At 42.8% G+C, this 17,497-nt stretch overlaps 1 protein-coding gene across 2 annotated transcripts; it reads left to right on the forward strand.

The window, feature by feature from the left end:
* Positions 1-1,306: 1,306 nt before the first annotated feature.
* TVP23C (trans-golgi network vesicle protein 23 homolog C) lies at positions 1,307-11,495 on the forward strand. Of its 2 annotated transcripts, XM_077327546.1 has the most exons (8): positions 1,438-1,454; positions 1,740-1,866; positions 4,629-4,711; positions 5,830-5,974; positions 7,592-7,681; positions 8,264-8,395; positions 8,496-8,624; positions 9,352-11,495. In XM_077327546.1, the coding sequence occupies exons 5-8, from the start codon at positions 7,610-7,612 to the stop codon at positions 9,382-9,384; spliced, it is 366 nt and encodes a 121-aa protein (XP_077183661.1). In that variant the 5' UTR covers positions 1,438-1,454; positions 1,740-1,866; positions 4,629-4,711; positions 5,830-5,974; positions 7,592-7,609; the 3' UTR covers positions 9,385-11,495. The 2 variants fall into 2 exon arrangements, with proteins under 2 accessions (XP_077183660.1, XP_077183661.1); XM_077327545.1 differs by lacking the exon at positions 1,740-1,866 and having other exon boundaries at positions 1,307-1,454.
* Positions 11,496-17,497: the final 6,002 nt, after the last annotated feature.

Below are 17,497 nucleotides of genomic sequence, written 5' to 3' on the forward strand. Positions count from 1 at the left end.
TACTACGGTTTTCTCTGGTTTGTGTTTTGGACTGAGCCTTCTTGGGTGACTCACTTACCCCGATTGCAAAGTATTGTTCTCACCTGTCAAACACATTTAAAAAAGAGCAGAAAATGGACATCACACACAGTATAGCTCCTTTGTAGCACTTAACCACAGCATCATTAAATTCATCTCTTCAAAATAGGCTTTCCATTTTGTGACTGGCTGGCAGGGGATTTCTTGTCTTCTTGCTCAGTATACATATATCTTGCACTGATTTCCTATCTACAATTTGGTTGCCAGAAAATTCCAAAGAAACCAAGACTTGTCTCTCTTCCCCTTGGGACAACAGGCTTGGATGCGGATTATCTTTGAAAATTTAAAATATTTCAAATTCATTTTTACCTGGGGGGGGGGGGGAAGAGGCATAGGTTATTGCACCATCCTTTTGCAGTGTGGGACAAAAAGAGACCAAACAGTCAAATTCTATCCATGCTTGCCTAGAAGTAAATCCTGTTAATTTCACAGGGCTCAGTCCTAATTGTGTACTTCAGGTTAGCAGGGGGTGGTGATCAGTAAAATGCAGGACAAAATGAATAATTACAACTGATGGACTAGGGCAGTGGTCTTCTGAAGGTCTTGTTCACTGTGATATACTTACTTTAGCTTAATTCATATTTTCTGTCCCAGATGTTTTGGTCTTTTGCCCATAATACTGGCCATTGATCAGTTAGACTAAAACTCTGGTTTGCCTGGAATTACTCCAGTATCTTATGATTCCTTGCTGTATTCTTTTAGCTCACTGCAAGAATACAGAGAAAAGTTAACTATTGGACTATAATAGCAAAAGATCCTACTTTAAATGGTAAATATACAACATATTATTCAATCAAATTCTGTTTGCAAAAAATGGAGATACATTGAGTCAGATAATTGGTTTGTATGGCACCCATCTGAACAGTGAAAATAACACCAGTTTGTCTTCTAGCAGAGGAAGGATCGTTAATTTGTAATTTTGCAAAAATTTATGAAAAACAGCCATCAAACCTAAATAAACAAAAAAGTGACACATGGACGAGTATGGACTTCAGAACGTAGACTTTTTAGCATATTGCAATAATACCACGGATTTTGGCTTTGTCTTCTGTGACATTTCCTGTTCAGAACAGAATTAACGGACATCCAATCAACACAAAGCACAGAGAGAGAACGAGGGAGAGGCACACCCCGTCGCAGTCTGCGGCACACTTCCGGCCTCAAACAAAATGCCTGAAACGGGAGTTTGTACCATAAAGCCATTAGAGGCTAGAGAGTCCGAGAGAATCAGGGGCGCCGCTAGCCGTTTCCATTTATTGGACCGGAAGTCCAGTTTGTTTCTCTTCCCCACTCAGCGCGCCTGTCGCTTGGTGATGACGTAGACAGCTGAGGAGCGTAAACGGTGTTGTGACGTGGCGGAAGCAATGTTGCGGCAGGTGGGCACGGATGGGTAGAAGCGGGTGATGTTTTCCTACCTGTTGCTGGGCCAGAGGGTGCAGCCAAATGCTGGGGAGGGCGGCGGGTTGCGGTAGCTCGAAGGGATGGGAGGGAGAGAGCGAAAGAAAGAAACAAGGTGGTGGGAGGCGGCGGCGGCGGCTCTTGAACAGGGCAGCAGAAGTTGCGGCAGAGGGGAGAGTCCGGTCATCGCTTCTCCCTCTGGCCCTGGTGCCCTTCCTTTGTCTTGGTTGCTTCTACTCATTTTAGCTCTCGTTGTTTAAAAGCTTCTACAGAACTAGACTGGAAGAGTAGCTTAGTGTGTCTGCAGCAGGCAAAATAAGCAGGGCTCTTCTGGAACTTCAAAGACTACTCCCCCACTACATTAAGCTTTTGTGGACGAGTTTCTCTCAGGTGCGTGATTGGTATTCATTAGGTAGACATTTGGCATGAGCTGGGTCGGGGTGCCTTTGAATTGAGCTGAGTCGGAGTGCCATAAAATATAGAAAGTGGGCCATGAGACACAATTATTTGAACGACCAGGAAACACAAAAAACTTCTATCTGGGACCTTTGAGGGCTGCTTGGCAATAAGGCATTGTTAAATACTCAAACGAACAGAGTCCAGCCACCAGTTTTAGTAATAAAATTTCCCCAAATTTTTGCTGAGATATGTAATGATGCTAATAATTAAGATTTTTACCCATCATATAACTGGGAACACTAAATTTATTCTTTATCCATACCAAGTGAAGTCTGAGTGACTTTGGGACAAAGATGTCTCATAAAGCCAATGAAGTATTTAAGGCTGTTTCTCTTCTGCTGTAAAGAATTTATAATTGGCTAGTAGTAAAGCCTGTTGCGTTCTGCAATACAATGGATGCGCTAGCTCATGGTTTGGTGTGAGTTTAGTTCCTCACATAGAAACTGCCAACCCTAAGAGGAGGTCTCTCTGTACACAGTAGTATTGACCCTAGTCAGGTTTATGCACACCTAGGGAGTGTGGAATTCCAACACATGAACCAATCTGGCAACCTTATCTCCACTCTGCAATGTTTTCTTGACCTGAAATAGATTAGGGGGTGCTATGTGGCTGGTTAGGTGGCTGCGGATGCATTATACCCTTTTGATGCCCCACCATCAAACCTCAAGGAATATTTCCAGACCAGGGACAGCCAACCTCCAGGTGGGGGCTGTAGATCTTGTGGAATAGCTGCTCACCTTCAGACTATAACGATTAGCCCCCCAGGCAAATGATTGCTTCGAAGGGGTGACTCTGTAGCATTGTACTCCACTGAGGTTTAGGGAAGCCAGCCTCCAGGTGGGGTCTGAGGATTCCCTGGAAGTATAGCTCATCTCCATGCAGTTAGGCTGAAGGGAAAGCTCACCCCCCCTCATATGTGTCCCTTCAAAAGGAATGCACGGGGCCACAGACACCCCTTGGCTAGCACAGTCTGTTGTTTGGCTGTTGATTCTACCCTTCTGATGCCTGAGGCCTACTGCTGGCAATTGCAGTCCCTGTTGCCCGCAAGGCTAAGTCATTGCTTGATAAAAGTGGATCACCTAGTTCCTCCCCAAAGTCTCACTGTCTACTTTCCTGTAAAACTAACTCCACTTGAAATTCTAGACCAATGCTTTTGATTTTGTAGGACCTTCCTGGCAAATACTGAATTTTATTTACCAGGCCAAGCTTCAGAAAAATTACATCAGTTCCTATGTCTCTCCAGCCATTTACTTGTTTACCATTTACAGTTTCAGTATATAAATATTCTTTATTTAGATCTTCCTGTGCTTTCCAGACTCACTCGTCTGTCTGCCTCTGCCCCCAAATACAAACAGTCACTGGTAAGGGCTGGCTGAAGCAGCCCAGGCAGGACACACCCGTACCAATCTCAGCCTGCAAGCCTCTACTGTCATCTCTACTATTGCTGCTCATCTCTAGATTATAATGATCTGCTCTGCAGGCAAAAATGGCTACTTTGGAGGGTGAACTCTGAGGCATTGTACCATTTTAAGGCCCTCCTCCAAACCTCCAGGAATATTTCCAACCCAGGGCTAGCCAACCTCCAGGTGGGGCCTGGGGAGTTCCTGGAATTACAGCTCATCTCCAGATGATAAAGATCAGTTCCCCAGGTGAAAATGGCTGCTTTGGGGGATGGACAGGGCTGTTGTGCAGAAGAAACATTTAAGGCCTCACATGCAGGTTGTTGTGGAGATAAAACGTGAGGCTTTCTGCATATGTTTGTTGTGCAGATTAAACAAGAGGCAAAAGAACCTCTGCAACAGTTTCAGCTGCACAACAAACTTGAGTGGTAGGCCTCAAACATTCAGAGATTGGTGGAGAAGAGACATGCATGGCTTGGCTGCATCTGCCCTTGAGCAGTGAGACTGGCCACAGCAGTATTTTAAGTGAGAAGGGGTTATTCAGTGGCCTCCCTGTCAGCCAGCGATTAGGCAGAACGGGAAAGTCCCCCCCCCTGCCGGAAGGAATGCACATGCATGCCCTTAGACTCCCCTGCATTGGTATTAGAAATGTATCCCTCCCCTCAGTCAGGGGCTGTTAGAGGCTTCCTTCACAGAAGGCCTGAAGGGAGGAGTGGAATCCTGAGCAAGAGCAGCAGTTGGTCCTGGGGGAGGGGAGATTCCACCAAAAGGAGTCTTTGGAACCTTCAGTATGTTGTCAGAAGTATGAATCACATTTTATGTATAAGATTCTGAAATTGTAGTTTAATTGATTAATTGGCCAGTGAGTTAAATACTTATTGAAGGAAATGTGATATTTTAAACTGTAAGCAGGATCAAAAAATAGCCTTAAAATAAGCAATTGTGCCTTGAAGTTTCAGCCTCATTAATATTTAGCCTGTTCTTGCAAGTAAAACTGTAGTTGGTTAAATCTGCTGTTTAAGATTGTTAACTCCTGTTTTAATCAGTTGGCTAATGTCTCCTTTGCAAATTCATTTGTGTATTACTTGGAAGGGCAGGCTATAAAAATAAAATATAATAATTACTATTATTATTAATGATTATTGTTACAGCACAGAGAAAATCATGGCTCTTTAAATCTATAGATTGTTTTAATGGTTTCTTGAAACTTCATTTATTTGATTTTTGTGGTGCAAAATTTCAAACAAAGGAACAATCCCTGTCTTCTATTACCCTGTCCCTTTGCCTTTTCAGGACAGTAATGATGATACAGAAGATGTGTCACTCTTTGATGCTGATGATGAAATACCCAAGAGACCCAAGAAATCAAAAATCAAGTAAGTGATTGATAATAGGGCCAAGTGTATGCTATAGCTCAGTTGCCTCAGGCTGCCTACTTAAGGCTATAAGAAGTTCATAATTGCATTTTTTGTATCATTTCATTGTTTTTGTAGGAGTGTAATGATTTCAGGGAAATGCAGGATTTGTCTGGAGGCACCTTAGAATCATAGAATCATAGAATCATAGAGTTGGAAGGGGCCATACAGGCCATCTAGTCCAACCCCCTGCTCTACGCAGGATCAGCCCTAAGCATCCTAAAGCATCCAAGAAAAGTGTGTATAACCTTTGCTTGAAGACTGCCAGTGACTGCCTTGTACATCTTGTTTTGCAGACTATAAGAGGAAATATGCAATTACATTTCAATAATTATACACATACACATAAAATTTTCATGAATCGAAATTAAAGTATTAAGGTACTGTGTGAAGGCTAGATAATTCTTCTGGTCTATAATCTGCAAGTAATGTTTCCTGATAAATTTCCACTTCATATAAATGCAGAATAGGTGATCAGTGGAGAAAACATGTAGATGTGGCTTAGATGGAAAAGACATTGTGAAAATTGGTGATCTGAAATAGCGTCCTCTGCTTTTGCACAGAATCACTGTTCACTGTTGTTTTAGTACACACTGTGTGAGGTACATGGGAAATCAACAGTTTGTTCTTGAAGGCTGGTGCATGGCTTCTTCAGGTGCAGATTAGCATGGAAGCAGTGTGATCTTCAAGACTTTGATCCACTCCTGGTGAAATAGCAACGAGTGCTGTTGGAGAAGATGATGCCTTAATTGTGTGCATTCTGTGCCCTTTTGGTGATGAGAAATGATACATCTTGGGCTGTGTAGCACATGAATGATTCATCTATGTGCTTTAACTGTGTTAGAAGGAAAGAGGCATGTGCCATGGTACAGCAAAGTTTTAACTTGGGAAGGAAATGTTGCCAGAAGGATTTGTCTTACAGCCTGAATTTCTTTTTCTACTTGGCCTGAGTACTGCTGTCTTGATGAAGAGCCTCTGTGCACGGAATTATGATGAAGCAGTAGCCTTATTTTAAGCTGTTTGGATGAGTAAACATGGGAATCAAGAACTAAGTTGCTGTCTTCCTATGTCTTTCACAGACATCCAATAGCCTCCTTTTTCCATTTGTTCTTCCGGGTCAGTGCAGTGATTGTCTATTTACTCTGCGAATTGTTCAGCAACAGCTACATTGCGTGTGTGGTGACCATCATCCTCCTTCTATCATGTGACTTCTGGGCGGTGAAGGTAAATCATTCCTTCAATACACGGTGGACCTTTGACAGGCATTTGGTTGAGGTCGACTGAACCAACAACATCTATTGGGCCCCCAGAAATCTCCCCATGAACTGAATCCCGAACCAACCAGCCTTATGGGATCATAGTGAACAGGTTAACTGTCACCATATATGGAAATATTATTGGAATTGCTATCACTAGTTACTGATACCACTGTTACTATTGTGTTCTACTCAAAGTTATTGAATTACACTGTACTTGCCCCTATGTTCTAGGTAAGCTACCCTGAGCGTCAAGGGAGGGCAGTATATAAACCTAATAAATAATAACAGAGGAACTTAAGAACATATATTGTTGGGACACAGGTTCAAATGCTGAGATTCACTTTTTAAGTTCAGTGACTAAGATAAAGAGAGGGGGTGACTCTTGCAGTCCCTTCATCTCGATTTCACTAAGATTTCTTTCTGAGTATGTGTACTGCATCTTTACTCAGCTTCTCTAGAAATAGATGAAACCTGCTGATTTGTAATTAGTTATCTTCTGCCATTCGTGAATTTAGGCAATAATCTGCAGTCTCTGTTATAAATATTAGCTATAGCAGGCTGGTATTAGAGCACCATGGTTTGAAAGTTTCGGATCATGCCCCGGAATCCTGAGCAATGTAATATTATTATTTATTTGATTTATAGACCACCTTCTTCAGACAGGCTCAGGGCAGTGTGCAACAGTCAGAATACAAAACTTTAATAAGACAGTAAGAATGATAAAACATGTTCCTCATGTTGAGAAGCATCAGTCCTTTGAAAAGACTGCAGACTGAATGACAGGACTGTGTGATGTTCCTCATGGTTATGATCGTTGCACAGAGATACTTATGTCCACACATCTGGCTGCAGCTTCTCCTGGTACTTGGAAAATTTCTCTGCCTTTGAGAATTATGTTTCCTGGAGTAGTGCGGTGCATTCCAGGGGTTGATGTAGCTTGAACAATGGACTCTCTTGTTTTCAAAAGTGCACACGCAGGTTGTCCTCCCAAAAACTCACCGTCTATATAATTTGCCTCACACGTGATCTTTTTATTACATTATGAGTTCTGACATTCAAGTTTTTCTCTTAATTGAAATAACTGTGTAAATAACTATTATAATTCTAAATTTAATATCTATTAGCTTAACAGGATTTTGGTTTCAAAGTGTTGTATGATGCAGAAATTTATCTCATATTTGGGCACAGGTGCTCTGTTTTTGAATGAACTGGAAACATTCAAATATAGTAACACATTTATTAATTTTCTTTGTCTATTTGGTCATATTTGCAGATGCATGTATTCTCTCTCTTGAGCATGTTGACAGTGCTGTCAGAGTATCTGCACCAGGTTTCTCATGCAGTATACACTCCATAAAATACCTGGATGGATCTTTTGTACAAGTGCCTGAAATTTCCTTTTTGGGAAGACAATAGCCAAGCTGTTTTTGATACTAGTGTAATAGTTTTCCACATTAACTCACTTTGTTGGTGATATGTGGAGAGGACATGTGGTAATTGGACATTAGTGTTTCAGTTTAGAAAATTGTGTGGTTGCTTCTGTATGGCTATACGTTCACATCATATCCATCTCTCCGTCTAGAACGTCACAGGGAGGCTGATGGTTGGCCTCCGTTGGTGGAACCAGGTTGATGATGACGGCAAAAGCCACTGGGTGTTTGAAGCCAGGAAGGTAAAGATCTCCCTATTATTAGTGACTTGCTTCCTTGCTTAGAAAACCACAATGATGAGATCCTTGTAGGAAATCATATTATGTTCAATTCTTGGGCTTTTAATACTGCACAAAGTCACAAACAAGAAGATACTGGAGCTCATAAAGCTTGATATATCACTAGAAGGCAAAATGACAGCATTCTGACTCACTCACTTTGGCCATATCATGTGATCCAACTCAATAGAGAGAACAATTATGCTAGGACTGGTCAGTAGTAAAACGAAACTAGGTTGACAAAGAACACGGTGGTTAGACATGATCAAAATGGACACTGACCAGAGTATTATACAACTAAAAGAAGTGGTGCGAGATTGAAAAATGTGGAGGCAGCTGAATCCATAGGATTGCCAACTGAATGACTAACAGCATAGAATTATAGAGTTGGAAGGGGCCATACAGACCATCTAGTCCAACCTCCTGCTCAACGCAGGATCAGCCCTAAGCATCCTAAAGCATCCAAGAAAAGTGTGTATCCAACCTTTGCTTGAAGACTGCCAGTGAGGGGGAGCTCACCACAATTTTATTTCTTTACATTCTTAGGCATCTGCTCCAAGGAAGAAAGTTACCTCTGAAGCAGAGTCCACAATCTTCTGGTTAGGTCTGATCTCATGTCCTTTGCTGTGGGTCATCTTTGCTTTCAGCGCTTTGTTTTCCTTCAAAGTGAAGTGGTTGGTGAGTTGAGCCAATGGTTGCCTGGTAAATGGTGGGCTAGATTAGTCCCTGTGGATGCAGATTGCAGTGAGGTTTCAGGTCTGTTTTATGTCTTTCATAGGCAGTCGTGATCCTGGGTGTTACTTTACAAGGAGCTAATCTTTACGGCTACATCCGGTGCAAAGTGGGCAGCAGAAAGAATCTGACCAGCTTGGCAACTTCTTACCTAGGCAGGCAGTTCTTGCAGCAGGTACTTCCAGTTTGGTTTATATAACCCCTTTTCCTGTTATCACTGTGTGTTATGTGTGCATTTATGCATCTGATATTTTTTTCCTTCCTTCATCAAACCAATAATAACAATAAGAAAGATCCAGCAATTTGGTAGTCAAAAACTTAGTCACTTACTCAGCCCAGTGCTATTAGGCATGTGGAGGACAATCAGTATGGCCTTCTGCAAAGGGGAAGTCCTGCCTCACCAACCTTTTGAAAAAGTGAACAAGCATGTAGACAACAATGGCACAGTAGACATTGTATACCTGGACTTTTAAATGTTTTTACAAGGTACTTCACCAAAGACTCCTGACGAAACTTAGCACCCATGGGATAAGAGGTGGCTTCTGTTATGGATTAAAAACTGGTCAAATGACAGGAAGCAAAAAGTAGGAATCAACAGACAATTCTTACGATGGAGGAAAGTTAGCAGCAGGGTCCCACAAGGATCGGTATTGGGGCCAGTACTATTTAATTTATTTATAACTTATCTGGAACTGGAGGTGAGTAGTGTCGTGGGCAAATTTTCAGGTGACACAAAATTATTCATGTTGGTGAAAACCAAGGCTGCCTGTGAAGAGTTTCAATAGAACTTTCACAAACTGGGTGAGCAGGTGACAGTGGCTGGACTGGGTGACCCATTGGACTGATCTTGCAGGGCTCTTCTTAGGTCTTATGAACTGACACTACATTGCTTTCTTTTGCAGACTGTGGCCAAAGAAGAGCAGACTGTATCTTGAAGACCATAAAGTGCTCTATTTTTGTTTTGGTTGCTTCTAGAGGATGGGAGATATTTCCTTGGCTCTTTGAGATTTACAACTTATGTTTATTATTATTTTGTAATTAAATAATCTTATAGAGTGCAGGTTGCTGCTTGTTCCTTACAGGTCTTGTTTGGAAAGCCCTTCCTGTCATCTGTAGAGGTGCTGGAGTCTTTAGGCCAGGTGGCACCAGTAAAATTCCTTGAAACTGGCTGTTTATGCCATAGCATAAAGGAAACTATGTGGAAGGAAACTATATCCTTTGGTATAGTTGTGGCATTATATCTCAAAGTCCTAGTGCTATGAATGGATGGGATGGAGAAGAACATTTGAAAAATTCAGCTAAAGGGCTAGAAATCAAAAGGAGGCTTTGTAAGGCTTCCAGGTCCACAGTTGAAATGGAAGGACTCAAATATTCTAACTTGCACAATGGACATTGTGTAAAGACTGTTACTCTCCTGCTTGTCAGACCTGCTATGATTCCCCCCTCCGTGTGTTTTCTAAGAAATGGATCTAACCCCACCCCCTACTCACCCTTCCTTGTGAGGTTGTTTAGAAACTTATTGGGAGCACTGGGAGCTTTAGTGTGTTGAGCCACAAACGGAAACAGTCCTTTTCTTGGGCTATCAGTGAAAGTAGATACCGTATTTATGATACAGTTTGCTGTAGAAAGTGACAAATGGTAATGCAGACTAGTTAACCATCCCTTTTAGGAGTGTGCTTTGACTTAGACATTGGAGAGAATCAACAGGTGTCATGATCTGTGATTTGGAATAGTATATCTGTTTGCATGACTGGGAGCATCTTTCCTGCTTCTGTTATAGACACACAATAATTCTAAGAAGCCGTTCACACATGGCCCACAGCACGTACAGTGGAACTCAGGAATGAGCTTGGCTCTTGTCCATGGGCTTGGATTCTACCAGCTTTTCTAGTGGAAAAAGAAATGAAAGATCTTTTTCGACTACCCAAAAAGGCTATGCTGGGAATAATGGGACCTGCATGAGCAATAATCATGTGAGATGAGACATGTGGTATGGATGGGAATTGGATGAGACTGAGGGAAAAGGCCGGCTAGATCCAATCCACAGAACTGTTTTATATGAACACATGCTTTGTCTGACATACAAACATCTGCTCTGCCTGTGTGATACTCCATCCCTCTCTCGTGTGTGTGGGTAGGGTGTAGTTCGAGCCACATGTATTTATACAGTTCACACTATGTGCACTTAGAAGTGCATAAAGCATAATTTTATGCTGCATCATGCTTAGAATGAACAAACCAGAGTTCTCTCAGAATAGGCCCTAAGATGCTACTGTCATGGCCAGAACTGTATTTTAAAAATTAATTCAAAAGGAAGTTTTAAACTTCAGGGTCGGTGAATACTACTGTCCGCCTGAGAGAGTTATGTAAAGAAGCAGGAGCATCATGGACTAGTTCAGCCCGAACTGGGATTTCAGCACGTCACTGAAAAATCCCTCCTTTTTGCTGCCACAGTCAGCAAAGGGTTGCTTGATGAGCTCATTCTAAGCAGATTGGCCCTACGTCTAGCAGGGCTGTGTTCACACTCCGTGTTCGGCTGATTGATGTTGCTACTTGGGAGGGTGCAATCCTGTTCCCAAACTTTCAGTTTGTGTATGAATGACTTGTGTGTGTCTAAATGGAGTTTAGGAGAATTGTACTTAATTTCCAGGAAGGAAAGGTAGCAGAGAGATGCTGTAGTTGTAAAGACAAATGAATCGAAACGCTGCCTAATGATGGCTGACCTTTTATGTAGAAAAGAATACTTTGTTTGTAGCTGACGAACTTCAGTATGAGGGACTGTCAATCATTTACATTTGTGTTTGGATATCTGAATAATGGAAAGCTGGGTTTTTCTTTTCAGTGGATACTAAAACAGTGTATTCGCGTAAATCGCTCTGCTCTGCATTGCACATATTTGTGAAATCCCTCAAATTAAGATGTTTTTCAGAGAAATATATTTTTTTAGAGTTGTGTAATGGAATTTTTTGATTGGCCTGCAGGCATTGTTTGTCGGCAGTGATATGGAATGTCTTGTGTGCTAATTAACAAATCCTGTTTCAAACCACATCTCCTATGGTCCTCGTTCTTTGTCTATATGATTTGTTTTGCTAGCTTCCATTGGTTTTTATAGATTCTTATCAACTGTCCTGTATAAAAGAATCAGATTTCCTACATCTACAGGGTCATACAGGCTTATTTATCTTTACAATGTAGCTGAGTCCTTTGTTAATCCTGATGCTTGAGAAGGATCAGTTCACACAGTGTCAGCCAGACTGTTAAAGTGGGGTAGTCAAACTGCGGCCCTCCATCTGTCCATGAACTACAATTCCCATAGGCCCCTGCCAGTGAATGCTGGCAGGGGTTCATGGGAATTGTAGTCCATGGACAGATGGAGGGCCGCAGTTTGACTAACCCTGAAAAGTCTGCTACTAATGAGGCAGAAAGCATCCCTGTGGCATTCGGACTTGGAGCTTCTCAGCACAGGGGCAAGATTTGGCTCTCCAGTTTAGACTTCCTCTAATTTGGAGAACTGAGTTTGATTCCCCTCTCCACAGGCTGGATGGCCTTGGCCCCGCAATTTGTTTCAGCTGCCTCCCAAGATCTCCATAAGATCCACTAGATGGCAGTGTGCTGCTATAAGCACTGTACACACTATTCGCATTCCTGCAGCTTGTGCTTGGCCTTCTGACCATCAGAAATTTGAGTGGTGCTTGGCTTATCCCATTCGGCTGAATTCATAACCACAGCTGAATCCGATACATTAGAGTATATTCAAGTGTTGATCTGTACTCTCTGGACAAGGCTGTATAGAGCTTTCTGGCGTACTGCCTGTGGCCCAAATTGACACAAACATTGTATGCACAGAGTTGCCTGCTCCAGTGTTGTGGCCTATGCTGAGTGATTTCTGAAAGCTGATGAAGTAGGAAGGCGTCAGCAAGGTTTAAAATCCTCAGCTAGAATCCAATGGGTATCGTGTGTTGCCCCTTAGAATGTATCTTCTGGCACCTTTCATTTTTTGATATCTCTAGTTGGGGTAGATTGCAAGAATAAATAAATAGATTTATTTATTATGTTGATGCTGAATCAGCCTATCTTAGTACTGTAAACCTTTTAAACCTTTTTTGTATAACAAGTGTATTTGGAAAGGGGATAAAATGAATTCAGTAGTAAACAAGCAGGCATCCACATGGAAGTTTGTCTCCATCTTGGCTTCCAAGCTGGAGAGCTGTCTTTTTCTCCCCCCCCCCTCCCACCCTTTTGGGAGTTTCTGTGCAATGCTAGGCTTTGAACATTCTCTTTCCACCCCCCCCCCCTTTTTTTCCAGTGTGCTCTTTCCCAAACCTGCCTCCATCTCATTTTTTTTTTGCAAAGGATGCAGTCCCCAAGGCATTAGCACCTCACCTGTCTGGAAGGAATAGGTCAGGATGTGTTTTCCTACTGGGAAGTCTCCTGTTGTCTTCCATCTGTCAACGCCACATGCAGCAATGAAATCCCCCTACCCTTTTCTCCAAGATTTGTCTGAGAGGAAATCCCTCGAAAGTGCATTCCCCCCCCCCCTGCCATGCCACCTTAGGGCTTTCTGTGGATTTTTAAAAACAAAAAGCAGTAATTGTACCAAATGCTGTAATAATTCCCAATTATCTGACCCTCCCCCAGATTTTAATTCCTCTGAATTTTTTTTCCTTAAGGGAATTTACAAGACAGCTAGTTACAGTGTAGGCTATAGTGCAGCCTCAAGCTATCTTTTGCTGGTTATCTGTTTCAGTTTTCAGTAGAGCAATTACAGTGCTAGGGTGCACATATGAAGAAAAGAACAGAAAAAGGGTCACCACAGCAGCTATGATGCCTATACCCCTGAGATGCAAGAGGAAGTCAATGCAGAGCATGTGTGAAAGAAGAAATGGAAAAAAGGAAAGAAAAGGCCGAGCAAACGACTGTAGCAGCTTGACAAAACAAGGACACAGAAAACTCCTACATGGGGGAGCTCCATCACCAATGTGCATGAGTCTACATTTTCAGTGGTATTGGAAGCAATGCTGAGAAGTCTCACTGTGTGGCAACAGCCTTAAGATAGCTGGACCTGGATAAACCAGGCAAGCCCAATCCAGTCAGATCTCGGAAGCTAAGCAGGGTCAGCCCTGAGTGACGCTTGGAAGGGCCACCCTCCAAGGAACTCCAGGGTCATGGGGAAGGGACAGGCAATGGCAAACCACCTCCAGACCTCTCTTGCCTGGCTGCCAGACAATTTTAGAATCTCCTGGCTACATTATCTACATGTTAGATGATAAATAAATTAAAAATCCTTAAGATAACCTGGTCATGATGATTGCATGTTCTTGTGAATTTAGAGCCTATCCGAATGAGGCTTAGAGGTGCCAGCACAGAAGGGGTGAAACCAAGGGAGGGGAAGGCCCTCAGCAGGCTATAAAGCCTCCACCCTCCAAGGCATCCATTCTCTATAGGAAAACTGGCATCTGTATGCAGAAGATCATTTGTAATTCTGGCAGGTCAACCAGGCTACCCCTGGTGGGTACAACCAACAATACCATGGCCCATTAACTTGCTAAGCATCCAACAGAAAATAGCCTGAGCACAAAGGCAATCAACATAAAATGGAAATAACCAAATAAATGATTTTCCCCCCAGTCCAACCAGAAAGATCTACAAATTCTTTAATTGTTTCAAGGAAATCTTCCTCACTAGCAAAGTCTCAATAAAGCTATAATATAAATGTACTTTTGTCAATTACTACATATGCACCCCAACAAAATCTATTCTGGAACAGATACACACAGTATTTTCAACTCACCATATTAATCTAGTAAAGTACAAGTATAACCATTCATAATTTGGTTATAGACATTCTGCAAGAAATAAATGATCTGTTAGTAATATGAATGAATTCACCAAAAATAGTATATGAATTACAAAGCATACATACCTCACAGGAATAATATTGTTTATGATAATCTGTTCCCTTGGGGGACCAAGCTGTTGGAACTAAACTTCCATAATGCTTATCGGTCTTCCAAAGAGGGGACTCACAATCTAAATCTTAAATAACTACTGTGAGTCACTACTGAAATTCTTAAAGAGACAGCAACAGTTGTATCATCTAAAACAGCTGTCCCCAACCCCTGGTCCAGAGACTAGTACTGGTCTGTGGATCACTCGGTACTGGGCCGCAGTACTGGGCTTTTCCTTGTCCTCCACCTCGGCTGCTGCCTCGGGGACTGCCCTGCCACACTGCTCTCCAGTGGCCACCATGGTTGGGGCTCCCCGTAGGCATGGCACTGTGCAGCTGCTGCAGACAGAGGGTGGCAGGAAGTCAGGGGCGCCCAGTGGGTGGCAGGAAGTAAGGGGCGCCGGCGGGAAAGCAAGTGGAGCCGAGGCTCAGGTGGTGGTGACGTCCCTCAGCAAAAGTCTACCCCCCCTCCCCGGGCCTCAGTAAAATTGTCAAGCGTTGACCGGTCCCCGGTGACAAAAAGGTTGGGGACCACTGATCTAAAGAACACAAAAGTAATCAAGTACTACAGATCAAAAGAAGACATGGTACTCAATTTAAAAATGAAAAAAAGACACTTCTCACAACAGAGTTCGGGTAATGTCAGTCCTGTTGTGTAATGTCAGAGCCAGCTTGGTGTAATGGTTAGTGCGGACTTCTAATCTGGCAAGCTGGGTTTGATTCCACACTCCCCCACATGCAGCCAGCTGGGTGACCTTGGGCTTGTCACAGCACTGATAAAGCTGTTCTGACCAAGCTGTAATATCAGGGCTCTCTCAGCCTCACTTACCTCACAGGGTGTCTGTTGAGGGGAGTGGAAAGGGAAGGCGAATGTATGCTGCTTTGCGATTCCTTTGGGTAGAGAAAAGTGGCATACAGCCCAAAACCCTATTTGCCTTTTTAGCCACTGGGTTACACTGCTGACTCATGTTCAATTTATGGTCTACTAAGACTCCTAGATCCTTTTCGCACATACTACTGCCAAGGCAAGTCTCCCCCATTCTATATTTATGTAAATGGTTTTCTTACTTTACATTTATCCCTATAGAAAATTCAATTTTATTTAGTTTAGCCCAGTTCTCGAGCTTATCAAGATCATCCTTTATTCTGATTCAGTCTTCTGTTGTGTTTGCTACCCCTTCTAGTTTAGTTTTGTCTGCAAATTTAGTAAGTGCCCCCTCTAATCCCTCATCGAAATCATTTATATATATGTTGAACAACACAGGCCCCAGGACAGATCCCTTGGGCACTCCACTTGTCACTCTTCTCCAAGAGGATGCTGAACCATTAACAATACTCTTTGGGTATGATCTGTCAACCAGTTATCATTCCACCTGACAGAATTAGGATCCATACCGCATTTTACCCACTTGTCAACAAGAATATCATGTGGAACTTTATCATTTCATTTAAAGAAACTAGGTGCTCATGGACTGCCTCCACAGTGATCCTGTGGCTTCACCATTCCCATCCCATTGCCCAATGTGGCAACATGTTTTTGCCACATTGAGCACTATTTCCCTCACAAGAGAAGACTGAGGAGAAATAGGAGTTAAGCAGTTCAGCCCTCTCTTCATCATCTTAACACAGCCCGCGGCACCGCGGACTAAATAAAGCCATAAGGGCTTAGTGGGAGGAGTTAGGGCGGGCTCTGTCCGGGATGAGGAAGGGTGCCAATTGGCCCCTTCCTCCGGACAGACCATCAGCCGGGCCAATTTGCCCGGCCGATTCCCGCCCTGCCGACAAGGAAACAACTGCAAGCTGCGCTCCACTCTGCGCGGTTCGCAGTTGCTCCCTGCCCGGCAGGCCGCCGCCCAAGGGAGCCCCCGGCAGCTGCACTGTGCGCGACTGCCGGGGGCTCCCTTGGCTAGCGCCCGCTGTATTTTAATTACAGTGGGCTTGATTACTAGTCTGTTATAATTTTACTTTCTTGCCCTCACAGTGGTCCTACAGAGTCCCTACTCTACTTCTTCCTTGAAATATAACTAAAGAACACTTTTTCCCTATGTTTAGCATTTAAAATCATTGGTTATTTGTTTATACTCATCCTTGGTAATAAGGCCTGTCTTCCTTCTCCTAAATGACCCTTTTTTTAATTCCTCTTCCTCAAGTGAAAAAAGGGGGCAGAAATAATAACATTTGTTCAGATTGAATTTAGCTGGAGGGGTGATAGACAAGGAGGCCAAGAAATTACCAAGTTATTTCTAGGCCTCAGCCATAGGCCCTGTTAAAGTTTCCACAGGGCCCTGATATCATTTGGCAGAGTGTTCCACCAGGCTGGGGCCAGGACTGAAAAACTGAATATCAACTTGTCCAGTATCTGAAAAATTGCAATTAATTTCCTCAGGATCAGTAAAAGCCTATTAATGTCATCTAAATATAGATCCAAAACACTTTGGTGCTTTTTATACCCTTTGTACATATTCATGTTCCTGACTTCCCCGTCAGAACTTCCCTAATGTGATTCTTGAATGAGTCAGTATAGTGACCTTTGTCTAATTTCCATGTGGGCCACTATTAAACATTTCTTCTTTAAAGTTTGTCTCAGGTTTCTTGGGTAACAGGAAACAGGAGTTGTGGGTTCACCTAGAAAGGATGTTGCCTCCCAAAGTGACGTGCAAGGGGATTTGCCAAGCTATTTTCTCAGAGGTCCAACTTGATTGAAGGGTTAGGAGTTTGAATTGTGACAACTTTTAGTGAAACCCATTAAGTCAGCATGAGACATATCAATCAATAACCTGCAGTTATCTATTCTGGTGGTTCTATTTCTTACATAAAATAAAATAAACCAAGGAGCCACTGTGGTGTTAAACTGGAAGCCCTGGGTTCATCTTCACTCAGTCGTGAAGCTCACTGGTGACCTTGGGGCAATTATTCATTCTCAACCTAACCTACTTTATAGCATTACTGGAAGAACCAAATGGGAGAGAGAACCATTACTCTGACATCATTTGGGGGGAAATATGTGTACACAGAATTTTTTATTTGGAGAGTCAGTGTGCTGCAGTGTTTAAGAGCAGCAGCCTCTAATCTGGAGAGCCAGGGTTGATTCCCCATTCCTC

Source organism: Paroedura picta, chromosome 3 (genome assembly GCF_049243985.1).
Source record: "Paroedura picta isolate Pp20150507F chromosome 3, Ppicta_v3.0, whole genome shotgun sequence".
NCBI classification, from domain to species: Eukaryota; Metazoa; Chordata; class Lepidosauria; order Squamata; family Gekkonidae; genus Paroedura; species Paroedura picta.